The sequence below is a fragment of the Amaranthus tricolor genome, chromosome 13 (genome assembly GCF_026212465.1).
Source record: "Amaranthus tricolor cultivar Red isolate AtriRed21 chromosome 13, ASM2621246v1, whole genome shotgun sequence".
Lineage (NCBI taxonomy): Eukaryota > Viridiplantae > Streptophyta > Magnoliopsida > Caryophyllales > Amaranthaceae > Amaranthus > Amaranthus tricolor.
Window position 1 is genome coordinate 16,991,069 of NC_080059.1, and position 26,712 is coordinate 17,017,780.

At 31.6% G+C, this 26,712-nt stretch overlaps 1 protein-coding gene across 1 annotated transcript; it reads right to left on the reverse strand.

The window, feature by feature from the left end:
- Positions 1-2,728: 2,728 nt before the first annotated feature.
- Positions 2,729-26,712, reverse strand: LOC130797443 (alcohol dehydrogenase-like 7). The gene is made up of 10 exons (XM_057660023.1): positions 26,469-26,712; positions 26,176-26,312; positions 24,602-24,648; positions 15,292-15,617; positions 5,826-5,908; positions 5,575-5,650; positions 5,428-5,492; positions 4,236-4,331; positions 3,797-3,961; positions 2,729-3,058 (listed from the first exon to the last, which is right to left on the reverse strand). The coding sequence occupies exons 1-10, from the start codon at positions 26,527-26,529 to the stop codon at positions 2,945-2,947; spliced, it is 1,170 nt and encodes a 389-aa protein (XP_057516006.1). The 5' UTR covers positions 26,530-26,712; the 3' UTR covers positions 2,729-2,944.

Here is a 26,712-nt window from a genome sequence, read left to right on the forward strand (position 1 = left end):
TAAAAGTTGATGATTATTGGCTTAAGAAGTGATAAGATCAAGCTCTGATTTTTCAACAAATAAAAAGGGTATAAAGTTAGTAAGATGTTAATGAAGTGAAGATATAAGAAATAATGGTAGAAAGATTTGATGATAGGGGTGCAAGTGATCTCATGGCTAAGAAGGGGTATTTATAATGGGTTTTGGGCAACTTTTTAGTTCATAAGATTGTATGAAAAAGAAGATTAAATTGTGTAAGTGATTTAGAGTGTGTAAGTGAATGTGTAAGAGTTGAGTGTGTAAGTGGATGTGTAAGAGTTTGGAGTGTAGAAGAAGGTTAACTTGTGTAAGGAAATTGTAAGAGTTTCGAATGAAGTAAGATGTTCAATGTAATTGTAACGAGTTGCCTTAAACATAGTGGAGAATTTAGAAATCCCGAGGGGTCGTGGTTTTTCCTTCTATTTAGGCCTAGAAGGTTTCCACGTAAAAATCGTTTTTCTCTTTTAATTATTTTGCTCTAAGTTTAAGCTTTATTTATTTAATTCAATTCCGCAAAAACAGGGCAAAAAACGCTTAAAATAGTAACAACAACAATTCACCCCCCCCTCTTGTTGCTGTTCTCGTTCCTAATTGAGTCTACAGAAATGGTGATAGCTTGTGTAAGTGATGAACATTATGGATTGATGTAGAAAGGATTTTGGTTCATCAAATTTTTGTTCTAGTTTGTACTAGTGAAATGTTTTAGATTAATGGGAAAGTATGATTAAGGTTTTATTATGAAAATATGATAGTTTACTTAGAAAATTTTAGTTAAAACTATACTTAAAGTTAATAAGAAAAATATAGTTAATTTTTAGATATAAAATAATTAAATCAAAGTTGTAAGGTTAAAATGATAATTGTAGTAAAGTTAGTTTAAGGAAACGAAATTGAAACGTAACGTTTTAATAAAACCGTAAATATAATATTAAAATTTTACTTTTCATAGTATAAAATAATAAAATGATATTTTAGTGCTTATAAAGAAATTTAAGAATATATATATATATATATATATATATATATATATATATATATATATATATATATATATATATATATATATATATATATATATATATATATATATATATATATATATATATATATATATATATATATATATATATATATATATATATACATATATATATATATATATATATATATATACATATATATTTATATATATTTTTAAGTTTAATATTTGGAAGAAATTACAAAAATCGGAATAAGGTTTAGGAATTAAAGGTGATTTGAATTAGATAACCAAAGATTAGGAATTCAAAAAGAAATTTCGGAATAATTAATCGGAAGATTAAGATTAAGAAATTTGAACCTGTTACACTACTTCCCCAATTCGTTCCAATACTTCATAAGGACCTATAAAACGAGGACTCAATTTACCCTTCCTACCAAATCTCATGACACCCTTGGTTGGTGATACTTTGAGCAAAACTTTTTCACCTACTTCAAACTCTAATCCGTGGAATTTCCATGACCCACTTTGCTATTCCTCTAAACTCAGCTTCAGCACTTGATAAGGCGACTACCTTCTGCTTCTTACTTTTCCAAGTAACCAGATTTTCCCCTACAAGGGTGAAGTATCTTGAAGTAGATTTTCTATCATCTCGATCACCAGCCCGGTCTGCATTTGTGTAACCAACAAGATCAAAGTTTTCATTCCTTGTATACAGGATTCCCTTACTACTTGTTCTCTTCAAGTATCTCAAGATCTTCAAGGCTACTACCATGTGTTCCACTTGGGGTCGATGCATGAGTTTACTCACAACTCCTACAGCATAAGCAATATCTGGTGTTGTGTGTGATAAATAGATCAGCTTTCCCACCATTCTTCTATAACGTTTCTGATCTGCCATCTCTGTCCCTTCAACAATTTGGAGACCTTGATTAGTTACCATAGGTGTTTCTGCTGGTTTACAATCCATCATTCCTGCTTCTGCTAAGAGATCCAGGATATACTTCCTTTGATTGATGAATATCCCCTTTTTTGATCTAAAAACCTCAATAGTGTCTGTATTACATAAATGAGCAAATCATCCTCCAATATATACATGAATACTTGCCACTAATTTAGGAAACTAAATATTCAATACACTAATTAAAGGAAAACAGAATAATCTAAATATATGAAAATATATACTTTGTTATAGTCCTTTAAAAGGGCAAGTGGTTCTGTCTCAAACATTCATCAGCAAATTATCCCTAATAATTTTATTTTTGATACTATATTTACTAATTGATGTGAATATAATTTTTATTCTTAATATATAAGCTAAAACATAGCCTATTGAGATCTTATTTAATATATATTAGTGGAATGAAATGACAAAGGCCGAATTTTTAATTTGGTTGATCATGAAATTAAAAGTTAACATAATAGAAGGTTTACGAGCTCAAATCTCTTCATTCCTTCATTTTTAGTGTAGTATTTAGCACCAATGCACCATGTATAAAAGGAGTATGTTATGCATCCAAACTTCTACTTATATTAGCTCTCGTATGAGGGGACTTCATAGATTATATAACATATACCATAATGTTTTAACCATTAAGTTAAGTCTTTAATTGAGTTTATTTCTTGACATAATATTACTCTTTTTAATTAGATGTACACGTGGTGGTATTTTTCATAATCTTCAAAATTTAGTTTATTGGTTATAATTTCTAAATGATATCCATAATAAGTAGTTAAGTTAGTTTGACTAAAATTCATAAAATAAAGTTTAGTTATCAATCAAAGAAATTAAAAGACAACAAGTCTTTGATGACCATAATGATTTGTTTGAAGGACTTTTAAAACGGTAACAAATTCATAAAAACATGGCCCAAGCTGATGTATTATTTTTTCTTTCATAGTACTCGCACATTTGCTAGGTTTTTCATTACGTAAAAAACATTTCTATTAATCCATCCATAAAACGCATCGTACACACTTTCCTTCTTCGAGCAATTCAAATGCTTTGTTTATTTCATCAAACTTCATTTCATGCGTTACAAAGTCATCAAGTTGAATTTCCTAAAAAAAAAAAAAACGTAGACATTATTAATAGAGTACAAATTAAATGAGCCTAAATAGGAGATACATATATCTTCTTATGAGGAAGGAAATATCAACTTTTTACTATAACACTAAATACACAATTAATAACATGAATATTTGTTATTAGTAATATATACTGCTGTAAAATATTATAATGCGGAAAAAATTAAGAGAGGAAATTAGGGTTTTAATGTTGTATATTTCATATGAGAAAGAGGTTAGGACTACTAATAAGAAAACAAAAATAATCACTAATTATCCTACGCCTAAATATGCATATTTTCATATATACAATATCCTATTAATATTCCTCTAACTACTACTCAACATCCTCATTTTCCGTTCTTAGCCACGATAAATTCGCCCTTCCGTATTCAGAGTCCTATCCTTCGATCACCACAAAACCCCTTCTTTACCCCTACCCCTTCCAAACCTTTACAAGAGGGGTTGAGTTAGGGGTGGGGTAGTGAGAGGTGTGGTGAGAAGGGCCAGGGAGAGTTTGGAATATATTTCCTTTATTTGAAAAAATATTATTTGAAACTTTTAATATTACTTATTTTTTATTAAGAAATACAAAATGGTTAAATATGATCATTTGAAAGTTTGAAAAATATCATTTGATCCACATAGAAGATTAAATAATGGACCGTCAAAGTATATGTAGAATATAAACTCAAACTATATGGAAATATAAAACGTAAGATTAGTTGATACCTTGGCAAGGTAACGGTTTGCAAGAGTAGGAACATCAATTTTAGCTTTAAGTCCTCCAAAGAAAGACCCTAAAAGAGTTTTACCACTACACAGCACATCAATAGAACTTAGGCTCAATTCTGCACCTGGCTTGTCCAAACCTATCACAATCGTTTTTCCCCATCCCTGTTGTACAAATTAATGTGCATCAACAACTTTTTCCAAAATTATATAACCAAAACATTTGTATTAATCAATCAGCTCGTCTTCTATGATTTAAATAACGTCTCATGCATCATGATTAGCATATTTTTTTAATTAATCACTTTAAAATTATAAGTGAACGTTTTAACACACTAAATACGCATAGGTAAGTTCAATAAAAATAGCCTCTCCATAACACCGTCTTATTTTAGAATTTGTGATACTAAAAAGCTTAGAAAGATATAGAAGATAAAACCTTTCGACAAGAAGCGTAGGCATCTTTTACCAATGATGCCAAGCCAACACATTCAAAACAATAATCTGCACCTCCATCTGTCATCTCAATTATAACCTGTCCATGTACGTAAACAATTAAAACTTAGATGATAGATTAGTGTGGTGATTGGAATAAAAACTAGTGTAATTTTAGTTGAAAAATCTCTTGGCTACCTTAATGGTCATGCTTGTCCAACTTCAATGGTCTCATTTTCTTCATAAAATTAATTCAATGCATTATCATTGCGAGAAGTGGTATTAAGTGGTTTTGCAAAAAAACCTTTTTTGTGATCAAAGTTTCATCATCATGGGAATGACATGAAACTTTTGATGAAATCTTATACCATAAATTATTTCCATTACTACTATTTAATACCACTAATCAAACACCCCATTAAAACATAGGATTGTAGTAGCTATATATATAGTTATTATTAGCATGCTTGTAACATGGTTGTTCGGTTCCTTAGTTAACAATGCGTTTTAAAATCTATTTTACTATTTTTTTGAATTTTGACACATGGTGAAGGCAAGGGATGGGCTTACATTTAATTTTTGTTTTAATTTCTTTTTGGTTAGAATTTTATTTTATTTTTTTAAATTACAAAAAACAACAACCAATTAAATTCAGACATATGGCAAATTTTTTTTTTTTAATAACATACTACAATAGATCAAAGAAACAGTTAGGTCTTTTAGAAGCAAATGACATGCAAATTTTATATCTTTGTAGGTTAAATGAAAGGTCGAATCTTTAATAAATAATCATCCAAGGGTTGGACCTTTAGAAGTATTTTTATTTTTTTATTAGAAGGTTAGCTGAGCAAAGAAAAAGATTAGCTGAGAATTGGACGCATGACCTTGTGTTACAAATTTCTTTTTTTTTATATTTGAAGTAGTAAAATGTTACAATACATTTTATCTTGTATTATTTTTCTTAGTGGAAAATTTTTAATCTTTTAATATATAATAAAAGACCCATTAAAAGACATCGTAAGAATAAGTAGGGCTTCCAAAATCTTGGCTCCGCCCCTGCTGGGTACCTTAACTCTGTTTAGAAGTATTGTTCAAAGAAATCGTTGAACATAAAGTTTAATTTAGTTAAATTTGAAAAATAATGCAATTTCATTGGGACAGAGTTATGAACCATTCTAAACTGATTAAGAACGAACCTGAGTAACAGATCTGTCCTTGCAACTATTAGGGTTGATAAAGTCAGTAATCCCAAACTTTTTACCTGAATAAAGATTAAGAAGGATGATCAAATTCATATCACCATTAGACATTCAAATCACAAATCTGTATATAGTTGTGCTTACCAATTTCAAACTTTTCTGGGTTTATATCGACACCAATTATTTTAGTTGCTCCACAAATTCTTGCTCCCTCGGCCACCTTTATCATTCAATTAAGCATTTGGTCATATAGCTAACATAACTTACAAGTTACAAATGTACAATTTTTGGCCGTGTGTGTTTGCTACTGATAATCAAATTTCTCATCGTAATATGTCATTGTAAATAACAAATACAGAAGAATGGAAGGAGTAATAATTAATAATGTTTTGTACCGCCAAGCCAATAGCTCCCAACCCAAATATAGCCACTGATGATCCAGGTTTTACATTAGCAGTTCTCCATGCTGCACCTATCCCTGTAAACATCACCATTCACCAACCATGATTCATTTTTTTTTCTATAACAACTCAAATAAATCATTCATTTACTTTTACTCACAATCATAGCGTAAAAATAAGGCCACATCGGTCATTCGGCCGTGTTGTAAAGGTTTTCAAAGCAAGCAAACCGATATTTCCCCCATCGTAAAGGTATAAAAAAATCGAGTTTTGGGTTGTATCAAGGGATATCTAGTTATGATTTGATCGATATTTAAGCGTTATGATAACCGCATCATTCCTGTTACCGCATCATCGTTTTATTACCTCGTCTGCGATTGTTACTACATTTTATAATATGCTCACAATGGATCAAGATTTGCAACGAAGAATTAGGTCTTAAAGTGATTCATGAATTGTTGATTCGCATCAATTGAATACTAAGAATTGCTAACTTTAAGGGCTTGTTTGAATAAAGAGAAATGGAGGAAAAAGAAAGGAAGGGATTTGAAAGGATGGTGATCTCCTAGTTTGGATAGCAAAAAGGGAGGTAGAGGATTTAGAGGGAAGGTATTTGGAGAGATTAAGTCTTTTTGTTTTGTTAACATCAAAATCTCTTCATAAAAGGAACGATTTGGAACGAAAATTAAATTCCTTTTTTTTCCTCCCCATTCCTTCCTATACAAACATCATCACCATCATCATCCTACTTAGTATATCCCGCTCATAGAAAAAACTATGGATAGGGTCTTGGGAGGGAAGGACGGCGGCAACTCATACCCATAAAGGAGACCGCGGCCAAAGGAGTCCCCCAGCTCGAGAAAGCTACGGAGACGTAGCTACACAGGAAAGATAAATTAAAGGCCCATAAATAGAATAAATAAGTAGACCCACCTACAAAAAAAGGGAACAAAAAAAACTAATAAAAGAAGCGAGAGGAGCAAGATGGCAAGAACACAAAAAGGTAATCTACGAGGACATCAATAGTCTAAAACATGGATATGACGCCTCCAACTACCGTTATCCCTAGTCAGGCCCTCGGAGAGGTTTTCCTACCTATACAAACAATGGAGTTTTTTCTCTCTCTTCCCCTTGCCTTCCTTTCCTTCTCTTCCCTTCCTTTCTTTTCTTTCCTAATTTACTATTCAAATATAATGTAAAAGTAATTAAAATATAAAAGTAGTAGTATATGTTCTCGTGCAATACACTGATGTATTTATTTGTCAAACGGATATTTCATGATATACCACTGAGTTTCTTCGAAATTCACCATTTACCACACAAAATGTTCTAATTCACCATATACCATTGAGTTTTCGTCCGTTAACACAGAATACCATTAATGACAACTGCCGTTAGTGTGCCGTTTGTGGTAAATTACCAGTATGCCCTTACACATTCAACTAGCACCATTGTTAGGGTTGACTTCCCCAAACACAAGGTATGTCTTCAAAAAATTGACCCCCCTCATCTTTCTTCTTCTCCATTCAAGAAACTTTGTATTCGTCTTCATTGATCTGAAACCCTTAAAATCCATCAAAAATTTGCAAAGCGTCGATTTGTGTGAAGTGAATTGCAGGTTTTTGAAGTGATTTGGAACCCAAACACAGATGGTCGTGACTGAATTTCGCACAAAGTTTGCTAATTCATTGGATTAAGCATACGCAAGGTATTACTATCCTTATCCATTTGCATTTCGAGTTCTAATTTTGTATTTTTTTTTTTGCAAAATTGAGTTAGGGTTAGGGTTAAGTGTGATGTGTTGCATACGAATTTGAATTATGCTATAGTGATGTGTTTTTGTTTTGTATGCGCTTTATAGTTTGGATTGTGATGTAATGTGTTGTTAGTAAATGTTGTTGTTAGGATGAGTGCAATGTGGTTGTTAGTTCGTGCTCCAAGGGGTACTTTTGATGTGAGGGTACTAATAAGACCAATTTGATGGAGTTGATTGAGTATATGTTTGAGGATTCAGTGAAACAGAACGTATATCTCCCTAAATACTTCACCTTGTTTGTCACTAAACCTAGAAAAAATCGTAAGTTAGAGTTAGTTGATGATGTGGCAATGTTAAAAATGTGGGAATGGAATGAAGGGAAGAGTGAAATTCAAGTGTATAGAAGAGATAGAAACAACATCTCTTGTGTTTCAGTCTGCAGAAGCTAGTTGGGCAAAAACTTTGAAGAATAAGGCTGAAAATATTAGGCTAATGGAGGAAGAGAATAGAAGGATGGCAGAGGAAGCAGAAGCTGAGAAGCAGCTTTTGGCCCAACGGGTATATACTATGGCAGTAGAGGTCCCTGTTTTGATTGTTGATGATGATGGGATTGAATATGTAAGAGTGTTCGTTACCCCAGCAGCTAATGAGGTTTTTTCAGGAGATTCACAACCTCAGCCCTCACAACCTCAATCCTTACAACCTCCATGCTCACAAATATCTCCACCAAATAACCCTTCAAGAAGGAAAAAGCTTACTCCAAAGAAGAAAAAAATACCCCTGCACAGTCAACCCAACAGCAGCCTAGGCAACCAACCCAGCCCAAAGAACAAACCAGCCTAGAAGCACTGCTGTTAAGTTTGGCCTTGATGTTGGCAAGAAAACTACAGCAAGGAGGAAAATCAACATTAGGGGCAAAAAAAAGATTGATGGTTGAAGAAATTGATGTTGAGTCTGATGCTTGGCCCTCTAATGATAGTGAAGATGGTGCTTATGAAGCTTCTGATGTTGAGGCTGATTCTGATGTGGAGTTGGACATTGAGGATGAGTACATTGTGAGAGAAGAAGATATACATGAGAAGACCTTTGAGGATTACTTAGATGGGTCTCATGTATTAGACAAAATGTACAAAAATGGTAAAATCTGGTCTCAGTTACCATTTGGATCCATTGTTCTTGAGGAGTGGTTGATTTTTGAAACCAAAACACAATTTCTAGATGTAGTCAGAGATTACTGCATACAAGAGGGCTTCTTTATTTTAGTTGACCATGTTGACAGTAAGAGGTACATAGCAAGGTGTTTGATGAGGGATTGCACTTGGAGGATTCATGCTTCAATTCTAAGAGACAAAGTCAGTTAGGCCATAAAGAAGCTAGAAGGAGAGTATGCAACTTGTGGGAGGCTGGAAGAGAATCCTATGGTCTCTTCAGCATGGCTATGCAGACACTTGTTACAAGACTTAGAGGCAAACCTAGATGTCCTAATTGATTCATTGTAGAGGTTGTGCATGGAAAGGTACAGGATCTATGTGAATTTGAAATTGTTATACAAAGTGAAGAGTTTAGCCAGGGAGCAATTACATGGTGGGTTTGCTAAGTCCTATCCAGCTCTTCCAAAGAATGCTGAAATGATAAAGTCCACAAATCCTGGGTCTTATGCTCTGGTTACATGGACTGACAGTTTGCAATTCAAGGCCTGTTTCATATCTTTTGCAGCTTAAGCGAGAGGATTCTTAGGTGGTTGTAGACCTATCATAGGAATAGATAGTACACATTTAAGTGGGTGTGGGAAATGGCAAGGATCAGGGATCCCTTGCAAGCATGGTCTAAGGGTCATTTACAACCAGAGACTAGATCTTAGAGACTTTGTCTCACCTTTCTACAAGGAGGCTGCATACAAACTCACTTATGGAGACCACATCCACCCCATGGCTGATCCAACTCACTAGTCTTCACTTGATGTGCCATAAATTGCACCACCCTAAGGGAAAAGAAATGTTGGCAGACCATCTAAGCAAAGGAGTAGAGCTGCTCATGAATCAAAAAAAGGAAAGAGGCACAAGAATAACAAATGCAGCCTATGCAAAGAACTAGGCCACAATGCAGTGACATGCAAGGCAAAAAAGGCATCATCAAAGAAGGCAGAACATGCAACTTCCTCTTTACAACAAGGCAACACAAGGAGGAAGAGAAAGGCTACTACTTAGCATTGTTTAGTGTCATTTTTTTAGTGAACAGTGTATACTGTCAAGTTGTTTTTGAACAAAACGTTAACTACTTGGTTTGTATGACACTTCTTTTGTTTATCATAATTCCAACGGCTATATTTTTAAAAAAAATGGTATTTGATGCAAATAAAAAAAGTAATGGTATATGGTGAATTATTAGTTTACCAAAAACGGCACACTGACAGTAGTTTTCATTAATGGTATTCTGTGCTAACGGACGAAAACTAAATGGTATATGGTGAATTAGAACATATTGTGTGGTATATGGTGAATTTCGAAGAAACTCAGTGGTATATTATGAAATATCCATTTGTTAAACTATATGCACTGTTTAATGAATGTTTTATTTTTCTTAACTAACCATTATAATTAATCATAATAAAAACTTTACTAACTGAAAAGATTATTAGTAAAATGAATCTTTTTTCACTAATTAAAACCAAATCAACTAATTATACATATTAATTTAACATTTACTAAAGATAAGCTAAATTATTGTTGAATTTCCAAACATTTTATCAAAACTTCATTTTATGAAATGAATATATAGTGTATTAAACAAACACTTTATTGATTACATGCTACAAATAAAATTTTCTTTATCACAATTAACATTGTAATATTATTCTAGTAAGATTTTAATTATCATTTTTAAAATATTCAAGTTAGTAGAATAATTAAGTTGACAAATATTTGATACTATTTTTGGATATTAATACATAATTTTAGAGAGTTTTTAATCATAAGGAAATTTCTAGCTAACAACCATTTTTAATTTTAATGGTTTACGTATGGTAAATAAGGTACAATTAATAGTTTTAGTCATTTAAATTTACTAAAATCAAAGTTACCAAAATTAAAATTTTCTTTTAAGAAAATATATTTGGAAATTCAAAGTTTCTAGAATTAAGCTTTAATCCTACAATTATTATTTTATATTATTCAAGAAATAAATTTTAATTAAAAAATCAAAGTTTTAATATTCAATTACTAAAATATTTAGGCATGAAAACTTTGTATATAAAAGTGAGACATGACATATCGTTTTATTGTTTTAGTATAATATATGATTGTTTTTATATTTCTATTATTGACATTCTAATTGTTGGTCATTGATTATCTTTGTCATTTCCCAAAATCGATAATGATACTGATTTGAACGCACAATAAAATAAATTCTTACCCATTATATATATTCAATATTTTATAATTAGAAACTCAATATTGAATACAAACAAACAAAAAATATGCATTTGATAGAAAATTTATATATGATTCGTATTTTTTATAAACTATGAAAGTCAATATTGAATTCAATAAAAATTTCACAGAGTACGCATTTGATAGATCATTTATTTTGGAAGGTTTTCTTAGGCGGGAAGATCTCTCTTGTAGCATTAACACGTGTTAGATTCTTTTATTTTATTAGTAGATAGTATGAAGTATGATGATAGTATGATATGATATGAAGTATGAAGTATGATATGACGATTGTTGTTCATAATATAATTATGTTATTTACTTTCTGATTGCTGGTTATTGATTGTTTTTGTCGTTTCCCTAAATAGATTATACTGATTTGAATGCACAATGAAATAGTTTTTACCCCACATATATTTTATAGATTAGGAAAGTTAATATTGAAGTCAATAAAAAAGTTAACAAAATATGCATTTGATAGAGTATTTATTTTGGAAAGTTTTCTTGGGCGGGTAAATCTGTCTTGTAGCATTTACACGTGTCAGATTCTCATATTGTATTAGTTAACAGTATGATGATGATGATGATGATGAGTTAACAAATTTAACTGAAAATAAGTTGGAGAACATCAAACTAGTACCCTTTGGATTATATGATGATGATGATGAGTTAACAAAATTTAACTGACAATAAGTTGGTGAACATCAAACTAGTACTAAGAATAATCAATTACCCTTTGGATTATATGAATGTAGCATATTGTCTAAAAAAACGCAAACCATTGAAAAATTCTCCTATAAATAGATCATTCAATATACCATAAATCTTTATGTGTACTAAGGTAGTAGTACAAAAATATAGGCTAATGTAAGTATGGGACACAACAAGCTTTCGATTATATCTTCCACAAACTTGACCTTAATTAAAGAATGGGATCTTATATTGTTTGGGACTCAAGGAGTCTAGTTGTTATGGCGTGAGTCAAATAAAAAATAATTAAAGGGTGGTTTCTTGTGATATCTATACAAAAAGAAAGGGTGATTGTTCTATTATCTAGATTCCAACAAATACTTTGTTTCTCGTGATGTTAAGTTTGTAGAGAGCAAGTTTCCTTATGCTACAAACACCTCAAATGAACAATATCCTAATACCCAAACAATGGAGGAACCCATCTTTGATTATTGACAACTCTTCCAAACAACCTTCACCTCCTAGCATTACTACTCCTATGACTAGTGTCAGTACAAGTACTTCTACTTCCACTACTTCTTTGAATGTTTCTTTATCCTCACCTGTTATTGAGAATTATTTACCTCATAATGATGTTACATCACCTATTATTGTGGAAACTTTGGATCGTGGTCTTCGTGAAAAAACTCCAGCTATAAACAACAAGATTTTGTGATCAACACTATCTTTACTAAAAGTCCCTCTTTCTCTTCTTTTGTTTCCTTATCTTCCTCAAATTCTCCTTCTTCTCTAGCACATATTATGTTAATTATGAAAAATTTACAATTAAGCATGAAATTTTCTTAACAACCATCACTAACAGAGTAGAGCCTCAATCCTTTAAAGTTGTTGTTATGGATGCTGGTTGGAGGGAAGCTATGCAAAAGGAGATTAAGGCTTTAGAAGACAATGACACTTGGAATATGACTATTTTGCCTTTAAGAAAGAAAGATCTTGGTAGCCATATATAAAATCAAGTATAAACCTGATGGTAGTATTTAACGTCTCAAGGCTCATCTCATTGTGTTTCCAAATCATCAAGTTGAAGGTCTTGATTAGAATGAGACATTTGCTTCTATTGACAAATGTTCACGGTACGAGCATTATGTTTAAGCTCGAATTATTGGAATATGCTTAAATAACTTAAGTTTATCTTATGGTTAAATATATAAGTCTTGAAGTTAGTTTCAATGTCTTGAAGATAATTATGTTTATAATAAGTTTAGTTTCGTAAATAACTTTAAAATATTTTAATAGGTCAAGGTTCATTAACATTAACTTTGAAACATTTTAATAGGTCAAGGTTCATTAAAATTTACTTTGATATTATTTGAAATTAAGTTTGAATATATTATAACACGTCTTATCTTAAACGATTGGATATTTTATATTTGAATTTGAATTTAAAATATACGTTTAAGATATTTGAATGATTAAATGTTATAGTACAAGGTACACACGTTTTGTTAATTATAGTACACGGTTATATTTGAATTTAAATTAGTTGTTAAGCTAATTAAAGAGTTTCCTATAAATAATATGGTAATTTAAATTGATACTAAAAATAGGAAATGACTGTTTGAATTAATGCTAAAAATAGGAATTAATCTGAATAAGTATTTACACGTTGATTAATCTGATTTTGCTTAGTTTTCATTATCTTATATGAGTACTAACGTGGCAGCTTAGCATTGGTTATCAAAGACAAATTACAGCACACAATGATGAAATTGTATAAGCTGTCAGTACACATCAGTTTGAAATAAAGCTCAAGGTCTTGAAGACTGGCACAGAATATCTAGATCAACAAAATTAACAGATAAAGCTTTCTTGCTCTTCAATGAGATGTTGAGGTGTAACATCTATAAATACAAGGCTTCATTTCAGAATTAAGAATACACCTCTATGCACCTCTTCTTGTAATAAGATCTAATATTCTCTAAGTATTAAAAAGAGTTGTAATTCTTAGTTCATCTAGCTCTTATAATTTGTAATAGGCTTAAGTGTTAAAAAGAGTTAGATTAAATTTAATACGCCTAACTTCGAATACTTTTCAAAGTGTTCAACTTGTAATCTCTATTGTGAGATTTGAGATTTGCTTTTATTAAAGGGACTTGTAAGACTTTTCTTCAAGGGGAAGAACGTGGTGAGAGAAGATAGTGAGATCTTCTAGTTTGTCTTAAAGTCGGATTAATAAAAAGCGTTGAAATCCTACGGGTTGAATGAGAACCCATAAGCAGGGAGTAGGTTGTTTATAATCGAACCTCGTTAACATATCATGTGTTATTCTTTAAAGTTTATTTTCCGCACATACGTTATTGTTTTACGAATTAACTCAAAACTGTTCCAGAAAACAGTGTTGAAAGACACCTCAATCTCTTGAGATAAGTTTCCAGAAAAAAATTATAAACACTCATACTCTCTATTCACCCCTCCTCTAGAGAGTATTCGACTTCCTATCAACTTTCAGAATTATTTTTTGGGCATTGTAGTTGCACGTAGTCACTCAGGAATCTTTTACTTCAGAGGAAGTATACTCTAGATAATATATCAGATATTGGTCTTCTTGAAGTTAAGCGTGCTAGTATTCTTATCGAATAGAATCATAAACTTGCTCATTCTACTAGTCTACTACTTGCAGATCCTAAGCCATATCGAATTCTATTAAGTCGTTTGATTTATTTAGGAATTAATCAGCCTGATCTAGCATATACTGTTAATTTTCTCTCTCAATTCATACATGAGCCTCAACAAGAGCTTTGGAATGCTATCTTACGTGTAATTCGATACTTGAAGGGCAACCTAGGTCGAGGAATACTATTAACCTATAACAATGATTTGTCTTTACAAGGTTGGTGGGACTCAAATTGGGTTGCTTGTCCCTTGACTTGACGTTCCTTGACTGGATGTTTGATTTTTCTTGGTGATTCTTCTATTTCCTGGAGGACAAAGAAACAACCCATTTGTTCTCGTTCTTCTGCTGAAACGAAATATCATTCTACGACTTTAACTGTTTATGAACTAAAATGGTTGAAGGGTGTGCTAAGCTTAGGGGTACATCATCCTAAAGTCTTTCCGTTCTTCTGTGATAGTCAGTCTGCACTTCATATTGCAAAAATTCCAGGTTTTCATGATCGAACGTAGCATATTGAGGTTAATTGTCAAGATGGTCTTGTTGTTCCTTCTTATTTACTCACCACTATTTAGTTGGTTGATATCTTCACTAAGTAGGCAAGGAACAATTTTATTTTTTACTTCGCAAGTTGAAATAAAATGATCCACATACTCCAACTTGAGGAGGGTATTAAGGAAACTTATTTGTATTTTCTGTTAGCTTATTTTAAGGAAAAATATTAGGTGATAATATTGTATATGATTCTTATAATATATTTTGGGATCCTAATGATTCTTTTAGGGTTGTATAAATAGGCTTTTTCTATGCCATATCAATACACATATACCTTCTTTATCTTTTGTTATTACTTTGTCACTATCACTAAATACAACAACAATGTCAAAGAATTAAAAATTCGAAGAGCAAAATTACCTGTGGAAACCCCACAACCAAGAAGGCAAGCTCTATTGGGAGGAATGGATGAGTCAAGTTTGACGAGATAGGCAATATCCACAACAGTATATTGGGTGAAACTTGAAACAAACATGAAATGAAAGAGAGTTTCCCCATTCAAATCGGTGAATCTGCTTGTCTCTTCCCTTGGCATAAATGGCGTCAGTGTAAATGGAAAATTGGAACACAAATTACTCTCACTAGACTTGCAATCTTTGCATTCCCCACAATCTGCTAGGAATACTGGTATTACAATATCACCTTCCACTACTTCATCTATTTGATCTCCAACACTTTCTACAATCCTACATACATTAGTAAACCATAGATTAATTACTATATCAAAAAACTTCTTTTAATTTCATCATGCATATGATAAATAATTTTAATATTACAACTTGCTTTTCTGTTTTAGTTGAGTTGTTATTCTCTTTTCTTATATTAGAGTTTTTCGACAAAAATATGTCGTAATAGTTTATATTTAATGGGAAAAGTTGAATAATTTACAAGCACCGAAAATGAAGATTACAAGTCTTGAACAACCTACTACAAAATTCTAAGAAAATAAAGTTACTAATAAATAATAAACTTGCACTTAAATTGACACCAAAACAAAGATCTTTTAGACAATATTGCATTCGGAAACTTGATACTAAACCGAGGCACTATCTATTTTTTTCTAAAAGTGTTATTCCTACTTGGAGCTTACGCTAAAATTTGGAGTGCACTTTTAAGATACGATAATTTGCATCTAAATATAAGAACTGTATACCTAGACAGTGTGAAGAACAAGTGATTGAATAGAGTAATCTCAGAAACTTAAGTGAAAGAGTTTGCAAGATTTTTTCACTCAAAAATCTTGTAGAGAAAATATGGGAGGATAAAAATTAGGAACACAAAATCAGAAATTATAATTTGATTATATGTGAAACCCTAATCCTTTGATCTTCTTATATAGGGTATTAAGCATAACACTTGTTTTTCCATGTCTTTCTCCACCTTCCCATATTAAGTAATGACATGTTTGTGGCACAAATCATGTTTAAACCTTAACAAAAAACTAAAGAAAGAAAATCCCAAACTGCACTCTCTAGAAGAAAGCAACGGCTCGTCGCCAAGGCTCTTAATTTATAACAATGTAAGAACTGGTGTGTTGTCGCTACAACATAATTTGCTTTTGGTGGGATATATTTAGCGACATTTAATTTAAATGTCACTACTTCAAATTTCTAATAGTAAATATTGTGGACTTAGTGACATTTATTAAACCCTTTAGCAGCGACATCAATTGATTACTAGCCCCGTGGTTACTCTGATGCATCAGATTCAGGAAGAGAAGGCAAGTTGGGCGAATATGGTGTAAAGTAGTCCTAAGGTTGCCTATGGAGTTATTGTTACATTGCCGTTAGTTCAGCCTTCTCCGAAATCAGTCGGTGGTGTGCCCCCATCTGTAGGTAAAACTTCCTCCCGTAAACCTGTTAAGATTGATTTTGAGGATATCATTGATGAGGTTCATTTTTTGGGAATCTGTTGTTGTATGCTTTTTTTTGGGTGTCAATCCTCCCTTACATGTGATGGAGGGATATGTTAAGAGAATTTGGAAGGATCTTAGCATTGACAAAATTGTGATGGTGGCTAAAGGAGTGTATCTTGTGAGGTTCTTGGAACAACAGGATAGAGTTAAGGCGTGTGATATGAATAGATTTATGCTTGATGAAAAGTCGTTCATAGTCAAACCGTGGGTAGCTTCTATGTCATATGAAAAAGAACACCTTTCTACTTTGCCTATTTAGACTCGTTTCTCAAGTCTTGATGTCATGTATTGGGGTGAACGAAGTCTAGGTAAGATAGCTGGCATGTTAGGGGAAGTTAAGCGTTTTGACACAGCAACAACTAACAAGGCTAGGGGAATGTTTGCTAGAGTTCTTATTGACATGAGTAATACTAATGATTTTCCTGATGAGTTATGTTATGAGAATGAACATGGTGAACTTGTAACGAAAGCTGTCACGTATGACTGGAAGCCTCTATGGTGTAAGAAGTGTGAACAATTAGGGTATGTGGAGGAACACTGTAAAACTGTTTTGCCGTCTACCCCAAAGATTGTAGCAGTAGTTGACAATAAGGGTTTTCAACTGATTCAATCACGAACCAAATCTGTGCAGCAAGGCCCACCTGTGAGACCATTGATTCCGACTCAGTCAGGTTTGGCAGGTATTTTAGCTACTGGTAATGGTTTTAATGTTCTTGATAGTGCTGTAGAAGGTATTGAAACTGTGGAAGAGGAACCAAATAAAGGCGCTGGGGGCTTCCCCATCCATGGCCAATGAATAACATCTTATGTTGGAATGTTAGGGGATTGAATATGGTTAAGCGACAAAAGGAGTTGTCTAGATTTCTTTTTGCTCATAATATTTCCTTGTTTAGTTTCCTTGACACTGAGGTGAAGAGGGCTAACCTTGGTCGTTTATGTCAAAATCTTTGCCCTGGTTGGGTGTTCTCTCATAATCTGGCTTATCATCATGGTGGTCGAATCATCTTTGGATGGAAGGGTAGGGAGATGAATGTTACTATTCTTTTCATGAGCAGTAAAATTATTCATTTAGAGATTAAACCTATTATAAGGGAGTCTTTCTTATGCTCTTTTGTTTATGGGGATAATAGTGCTAGTATTCGGTCTGTTTTGTTTCAGCAATTGGCTTCTCTTCACATTAATAGCCCTTGGATAGTCATGGGGGACTTTAATTGCTTAACTGGTTTGGATGAATGTACTGGTCATGCAATGCGCTTGCAGAAAACTATTCCTTTGCATCGATGTATGGATGCTTGTGGTCTTCATAATTTGAGATTCAATGGTTGTTTCTTTCCTTGGTCTAATAAGAGAAGTGGGGAAGCTCATGTGTTTAGTAAGATTGATCGTGTCTTGGAAAATCAAGTTTGGGAGGATGCTTTTCCTACTGCTAAAGTGTATTTTCTAGCTGAAGAGTCGTTCGATCATACGTTGATAAGTGAAATTATTTGCACTTATTTATATCATTTTATACTCCTTAATGATGGTTGTCGTTAGTAATTTCATGCTTATTTTGAAGAGTTATGCTACTTTACCCATTTTGGTTATTCTTGTTGATTTTGAGCGGTTTTGATCGTTTTTAAGCATAATTCTTATGGTTTTAATGATGACGAAGTTTACTAAGGAGATTATTTCTCGTTTGAAGATGTTTTACAATGAACATGGGCAAAAGAGTTAAAGGTGTTTAAAATGCAAAAGTTTTAAAGTGAAATTTGATATGTACTCACTCTTTTGGTGATAACTTTTGATAGACAGATTGCATTAAAGCAAGGTTTGCGGAATTGAAAAATAGACTTCAAGATCTTTCCAACGGTATATTATGTCCAATTCCAACAACCGAGCAAGAAATGGCGACCATTTGAAGTTGCTGTAATTTGTCAGCACAGAACGCCGACTCGACTTTTGTGGGAAAAAAGCTACCGTCGAGTCGGCTGCACGTTCTGGAAAAATATGTCTGTGTTTTCATCAAAAGCCGACTGGCTTTCCTGCTGAGGTCCTCCACCACCGACTCAGTTTTTTCCCATGACGTGCAACGGTTACGTTTTTTTTAGCAGTTTTTATAAATAGAGTTAGTTTCTTTTTTGTAAGTGGAAGTTTTTCCCCTTAGTTTTTCTGAGTTTTCATTATTGTTCCTTTGTTATTCCATCATCTTTTATCGAGTAAAAACTCCATTGTTATATTTAATTTCTTGCCATTTCCATTTATGTTATTTTTATTAGTAAGTTTTCTTTATTTACAACTTTATCATTTACTTTTATGTAATGAGTCTATCTATTATCTAAGAGTTTATTTATTGTTTATTACATGTTCTTTATTGTTATGTCTAGAGAGTAGTTTTCCTCTCTAGGGTTAGGAAACAAATCCTAATTCGAAGCATGGGATGACGTTTTATAGATTGATTGTGTGAATTTGAGTCTATAATTAAATCTATGCTTAATGAATCTCAGTTTAAATATCTTTATCAACCTTTTCAATAAAACGGAAGTTTGAGATTAGGATTAATTTAGGATTGAGATATATTTAAGTTAAATTTCTACTAGTTTAGCCAATAAAACGGAAGTTTGAGGATTAACACTAGTTTGGTCTTAAACCAATATTAATCAATAGAGCGGAAGCTTGAGATTAATTAGATCACATTTAATTATGTTAATGACTCAGTTCATACAATCATGAGAGTGATCGACTCCCATGTTAGAATTTGGTGATGCTCGATGCCCTAGAATTTGTTATATCATTGTTATCTTCATATTAATTGTTGTTTTAGCTTTAGTTCTTGCATCTTAGTATTAGTTTCCCCATCATATCATTTTTTAATCCGTGTCTTGTAATCATAAAACAAACAAATTGATTAACTCGCCTCCTTGTGTTCGACCTGTGACTACATGTCAACCGTGCGCTTGCGGTTATTAAAATTTGCACCATCAAGTTTTTGGCGCCGTTGCCGGGGAGGCGATGTATAATTTATTTGTTTGGTTCCATGGCAATATTTTCTTTTCCGCAATATGAAGCTGAGCAATTCCACGCATATTTCTCTAGATTTCAAGATTATGTGGAATATTTGTGTTGTTGTGGTTACACTTTTTACTATGAAGATTTAGGCCATGTGATTTTACAGGGGATAAACCCCAAGTCTAGGAGTCTAGCCAACTATATGGGTAATGGTCAGATACTTGACATGGATGACAGTTATCGTTGGGGTTTTTTTTGCAATATGTCTACTCAGTGTTTGCAGGTTGAAATTAAACAACGTCAAGAATCTCATTCTAGACTAGAGTAAACAATAATCGAGCTATTAGCAATAACGAATGAACATTTAATTGAGCAATCAGCTAGTCTTGCTCGTAATCAAGTAATTATCGATCAGATAGTAATGGACAATGAGAAAACAAGTGGTGCAACAATTGAGCTTGATGATTCCTTTTCTTCAAAGGGTAATGTGGATGAGTTACACTTTCCAATAGAACAAGGTGATAATCTTGATAACTCTGACTTACCCATTAATTTTTTTTGTGATAGCTCATTTATTGTTCCTTCTATAATGGTGTATGAATCTTCAGATTTGACTTGTGCCAATGATTCTTATGTTGAAACCTTGCCAAAAGAATTTTTGAGTCTTTGTGCTCAAGCGTTTGAGCAAGAGGTCAAAATTATGCATTCAAATGTGAATAGCAATAAAGATCTTAATTCATCTTATAAGAGTCATATTGGTGAGGAGGTGGAAGAGTCACTTGGTGAAAAATTTGCAGTTAATAACAAGTTTATTGATGATGAGGAAGTAGGGTCTGTGGTGTCTGATGCTATTGAGTCTTATGATATTACTTCTTATGATTGTGTCTCTCCATCTCCCCTCATTCATTCACCACCCATTGGGTGTGAGTCCACCACTGATCATCCCAACTTTGTTAATGAGGAGTGTCATTCCAAGTCTATTTGGGAATGTGAAATAGATGCACTTGAGATAATGTTATAGGGTAACGGAGTCTATGATGAAGAAACATTAGCAACAGTTAATTTTTTTGATACGAAGTTTCTTCATCTCGAGAACCCTTCATGTTTCAATTAGTTTTTGGCCGAGGAAGAAAAGTCCCTTATGGCAGCATCACCACCTTTAATTCATAAGAGTACTATAGAGTTTGTTAATACCGATTCTATTGCTGATAATTATGTTATTGACAAACTCTCCTGTTATAGTCTCCTTGACCATGATCCATATGTGCTAAATTGGACTAATGTGCATGCTTTTCATGAATGTGTTGCTAGACTGTTTGACAAATTGAAAAGGGCTCCCACCTTCACTTTTGTAGTTATTCTTCTTTCGAACTAACTCTATCATCTTGGTTTAAATTTTTCAAAGGAGTTCGATAAGATGCTAAGAGCTCTGACAATGTCCAATCATGAGCCTAGTTAACTAGGTTGAATCACGTCGAGCTATAGAAGTTAACCAAGCGCTTTGTAGGAGGCAACCCGTACCTTTTGCTAGATTTTATTTATGTTTTAGTATTTTTTTACATTAGACTTCCCCTATCTGTGTGCTTACGTTTTTCATGTCTTTGTCCCTTTGCTATGTTGTAAAGCATTGACGACAATGCTTTTGATGAGTACGGGGGGAGTCTACACCCTTTAGTGTAGATTTTTATTGCGTTCCTAGTTTAGTTTTTATGCTTTCTTAGATTAGGATTTTTATCGCTTTTGTTCTTGTTTTTGTTTTGTTTTTCCTTTTTGTTTATCCCTACCCGAAAAAATTAAAAAAATAAAAGAATAAAAAAAATAAAAAAAATAAAAAAATAAAAAGGAGAGAGAATGCTAGCCAATAACCTGTGAAGGAGGCTATGCAAAAGGATAATGAGCGTTCATCAGTTACTATCATTGTTCCTCCTTTGCTAGGGAGCTTGACAGGTATACTTCTATTCCTATCTCTACTCAAATTTCTTTTGTATGCCATTGAGAATGTCAAAGGTGGTTCAAGCATGAAAAAAGGAAAAGGAGAGAAGTCTTTGGAGTGGTGTCCGCATCCCAATTCATTTACCCCTTGAGTCCAATTGCTAACCCATTTTTCCAACCTTCACAGCCGCCGCATTATGATGCCTTTATTCAATAATGGTTTACAATTGGAAGATAAGAAAACAGGGTCATTTAATCATCTAAGGGAAAAAATGCAAAAGGGATACAATCAAATGTCAGTGATAACGTACAATATTTATGTGCAACAATTGCGAGAATAATTTTTGTCATTTCTCCAGTCGCATTTTAATAATCTCCCTTAACCTCCTCCCGATCAATAATTGTGTATATTGTAATATTTTTATGACTTTGTAAGATAAATTTTTATTTTATATATATAATAATTTCTTGAATTAATTTCATTTATTTTGTTTTATTATTATTCCATTAATTAATATTTATTCCAATATATATATATATATATATATATATATATATATATATATATATATATATATATATATATATATATATATATATATACATGTATATATATTTTAATATATATATATATATATATATGTATGCATATACATGTATGTATGTATATATATACATGTATATATATATATATATATATATATATATATATATATATATATATATATATATACACACTAAAAAGCAAAAAAAAATTGAACGGAAAGGGCAATGGGCTGGCGATGAGGCTTATTCATCGCCTATGTCTCAGTGGAGCTGGCGACGGGCGCATGGTCGTTGCCATTTTCTAAAATAAAAGGCGACCTTGATGTGTCGTTGCCAGTGTCATTGCCCTTTTTCCGTGTTATTAGTGACACTCAGATGTTCCAACTTTTTTTAGTGTCCATATTTTTGACATCGACCCAACGGCCCATTTTTTCCATTTTAGCGATCAAAAGGCGAGGCCAAGTATCGTCACCCTTTGACCATTTATATATGGTGCGAATTGGAGCTGGAGATGAAAAAAAGTCTAACTTTTATAGTAAACTATTTTTTACACATTCAATGATGTTAAAATCAAAATTTTCTTAGAAAATATGCATTAAAAGTTATAATTGAATAATTTGTATCATCTAATAAAATCTAGTAGTTATTTTGGGAAATATAGTTATTTGATTTTGTGTGTTGATAGTAAATCTTATCTTTGGTTCTTTTTAGGAAATCTAATAATTTATTGATAAAAATATTACTCCCTCTGTTCTTTTTTGATCTTTCACTTTGGATTTTTCACACATATTAAGGAAGATAGAATCTTTGGGTTGTGGTGGGTATTATTTTAATTAAATAGTAGTGTGAAATAATGATTGTATTGGAAGTATGAGGTTGTAGTGGGTGTTATTTTAATTAAATAGTAGTGTAAAGTAATGATTGTATTGAAAGTATGAGAGAAAAAAATTATTATAAATAAAAGAAAAGGGGTACATTAAAAGAAAAGGGGGGTTTTAAGGGGTAAAAGTGGGATAAAAAATTTCTAAAAATAGAAAGTATTCTAAAGTGGAAGAACTTTTGAAATTACCCGTTATAGTAATGTGGAAGATCAAAAAAGAACGGAGGGAGTATACGATATCTATAACAGAGTAACAATTTATTAAATATATAACAATTTTAATCAAACAGAATTCTATATTGAAAAAGTCAAGATCATTATAAAGGAGATTTAATACTAAAGCATTCTCTTTATCACATTATTGTTTCATACAGCCTCTTTTGAGGGGTCTTCAGATCTAATGTGGCTTTGAAATAAAGATAAGTTTGATAATATTGACTCTATAAGCCGAACTGACCCCGTGATGACGTCATATACCTTTTTACTATCGAATTGATAACAAAACTCCAAAATCTCATCATGAAAGACTTTAAAACCCAATATATGGATAAAAAATTCAATAAATTAATAAAATAACTCTATAATTATAGAGAGAATAGACTTTATTTGTGATTAAAAAAGAAAAATTAAAAATTAAAAAAATTATGGCCTTACCATAAACCATAACGTTGATAGTACCCAAAATAAATAATGAAGGCTAGAGCTTTCTTGAAAGAAAAAAGGAGAGAGAGATCTCATGTTTGTTTCTTTATAATAATGATAAGCAAACTTTCATAAACTTAAGTTTAAATTAATTCAATAAAACAGAATACTTAGGAGGCAAATCATGCCTAAACAATTAATTTAGCTATATACGATTTATAATTACATATAAATAGAATTAGAAATTAAAAGAAATAAGGGTCGTTATGGACATTTTTGGACCATGAACGAAAGCGAAACAATGAGATTTTAAAATATGAATGTTATGCCTTTTTAAATAACAACTGATAAATTATTAATTTTATCAATTAGACAAAATATTAATATGCTCAATTAACCTATTAACCTAGAAAATACAAAAAATTTTAAATATCATTACTTAGTTACTTTAACACCTACAACGATTATCGATGAAAGAAACTAAATTATCCACCAACCAATAACCTAAAAACAATAACGAGTCATATATTATATTATGCATAAAAAAGGTCACGATGACCATTAATTATGGAAACTCATTGCTATTTATTATATTATCACTTTTTTATCTATGGAAAAATATTATACTAACTTTTTTCAATATATAAATAAAAATTAGAATATAAAAAATTTAGACCCCTAAAAATAACGGGATCCTTATTCTTACTGTTCATGGCGCTCTTGTTAAAGAGTCGGCTCTAAAAAAACAAAAGGTAGAACAAGAAGCATACCCAACAGCCTCATGGCCTAAAATTCTTGGAAAGCATCCAGGAAACTCCTTCAATAATAAGTATCACATGATAAGTCAATAATATAAATATAAATATAAATAACGGAGTAATAATAATCCATGACAATGATGATACTTTGTCTGTTTTATAATACTCCCTCCTATTCAGCTCAATTGTCCCATTTGTTTTTTCACACTTGCCGAGGCAACATTTTAACTCTTAATATCTCAAATTATGCTTAATTAAAAATTATAAAAAGTTGATATTAATAATCTTTGTATTGAGACGAATCAAACAAGATCCCATATGACTATGTTTTAACTTATAGATTAAGAGTAAAATACAAATTAAGAGTGATAAGTGAATAGTGCCAAAAAAAAAATGGGGCAATTTAGCTGAATAGGAGGTAGTATTTGTTATTGAGTATGACATGTTGTATGGAAAAATATCACTATTAGTAATAAGTATTAACTACTTCATAAAAAAAATAATAATAATTAATAAGGCCTTTAAAAATTGGAAAAATCTAAAATTGCTTAGGTGTTTTCAAACTTGAGGTGACTAATTGTTTTTGTCTTAATTGCAACCAACTTTGGATCTTAGCTTCTACCAGCACTCTATTGTTAGTTATTATTACTATGCTTTCTTTTTCTTTTCCTTTTGGAGGGAAGCACAAAATCCGTACAACCAATATTTATTATATATGGTTTTTTTTCAGCTTGGTTTTACTAGGTAATTTCACATAGTAATGATTATATTTTCAAATATTTAGCTTCTTATAACTTAAAAATTAAACATTTTACTTATTTTTATTTTAATTCGTCCTATTTATTATACATTATTTTTATTTTAGGATAATTACTTATCATTTTCTTTAGATTTTATTGATTCTTCAACTTTTTCTTGAAAAAACACTCTATTTTTATCTACTTGCTTTGTAAGTTTAATTGTTGATGAGACATATTGTCTCTATTTCTTTATAAAAATTTAATATCTCTCCTCATCTATTAAGTTAAAATATTGTGAAATATTTCTTTACAAAAATTTAAAGTATTGTTGATGTGCGTCTTTTGCTTTAGATGTCCTCCTTCCAATTCAGTACTAAATTACTAATATCTCATTTTCTTTATACACTCTATCCAGTGTACTAGTCAATTCTTAATATCTCTAATTGTGTATAATTAAAATTTATAAAGTTTTGATATGAATAATCGTTACATTAACACAAATCAAATAAGTATAAGTCAAAACTCTCATACATATATTTAAGCTATACAAGTTTAACCAACAGAGTAAGTAATAGTCCAATAGAATTTGGGTAAAGAACTCTAAATAATTTTATTAGTCTTGTTATTACTTTCGTTCTATAGTGTTTTTCTCATTGAGAAAAATTTTATTAATGTTTTTGAGACATATTTAAAAGCTAAAATATATCCATGTCTTTTTTATAATTTTTTATTTTGTATATTTAAAGATATTAAAATTTAAAATTTACTAAAACTGTATAATAGGTTAAAAAAAACAGAGAGTATTACCCAAAAAAAAAAGATGTGACAAATTTCAAACATATTTACCTTTAATTTCCATAAGGTAAGATCGGTATGACATAGTGAAGTACAAAGAACCTTAATCCGAACTTCATGAGCTTTTGGGGGCGCAACTACGACCTCCTCTATCACCAATGGTTGTCCTGCTTCTCTCGCTATTGCAGCTGCAAAGTATCGTTTTACCTCATCAAAACCCCAATACGCTTCGTTTTAATTAGAAAAACGTTGTAGTCATAATAAAGAGAGATGAAGCCTTAATTATTATATACTTAATAATAATATTAATCTTGAGAATAATACTAACTAATATATAAGTTTACCTTTGCAATGAATAGGATTTCCTACTGTTGAGCCTTTGGAGGTGTTGATATTAGATGACATTATAGCTCTCTCTTTCTTTCTTTCTTTTTTTCTTTGTGTTTTCAAGTGGGATTTGTTGGGTTGATGTATTCAATCTGATCTATTATCTGTATAGGAGAATACTCTTTTATGAAGGGATGATATATGTGTCTTGTTTGGAGGCTAGAGGTTCGAAGCTGTCATTATAGACTTTGTCTACTTGTC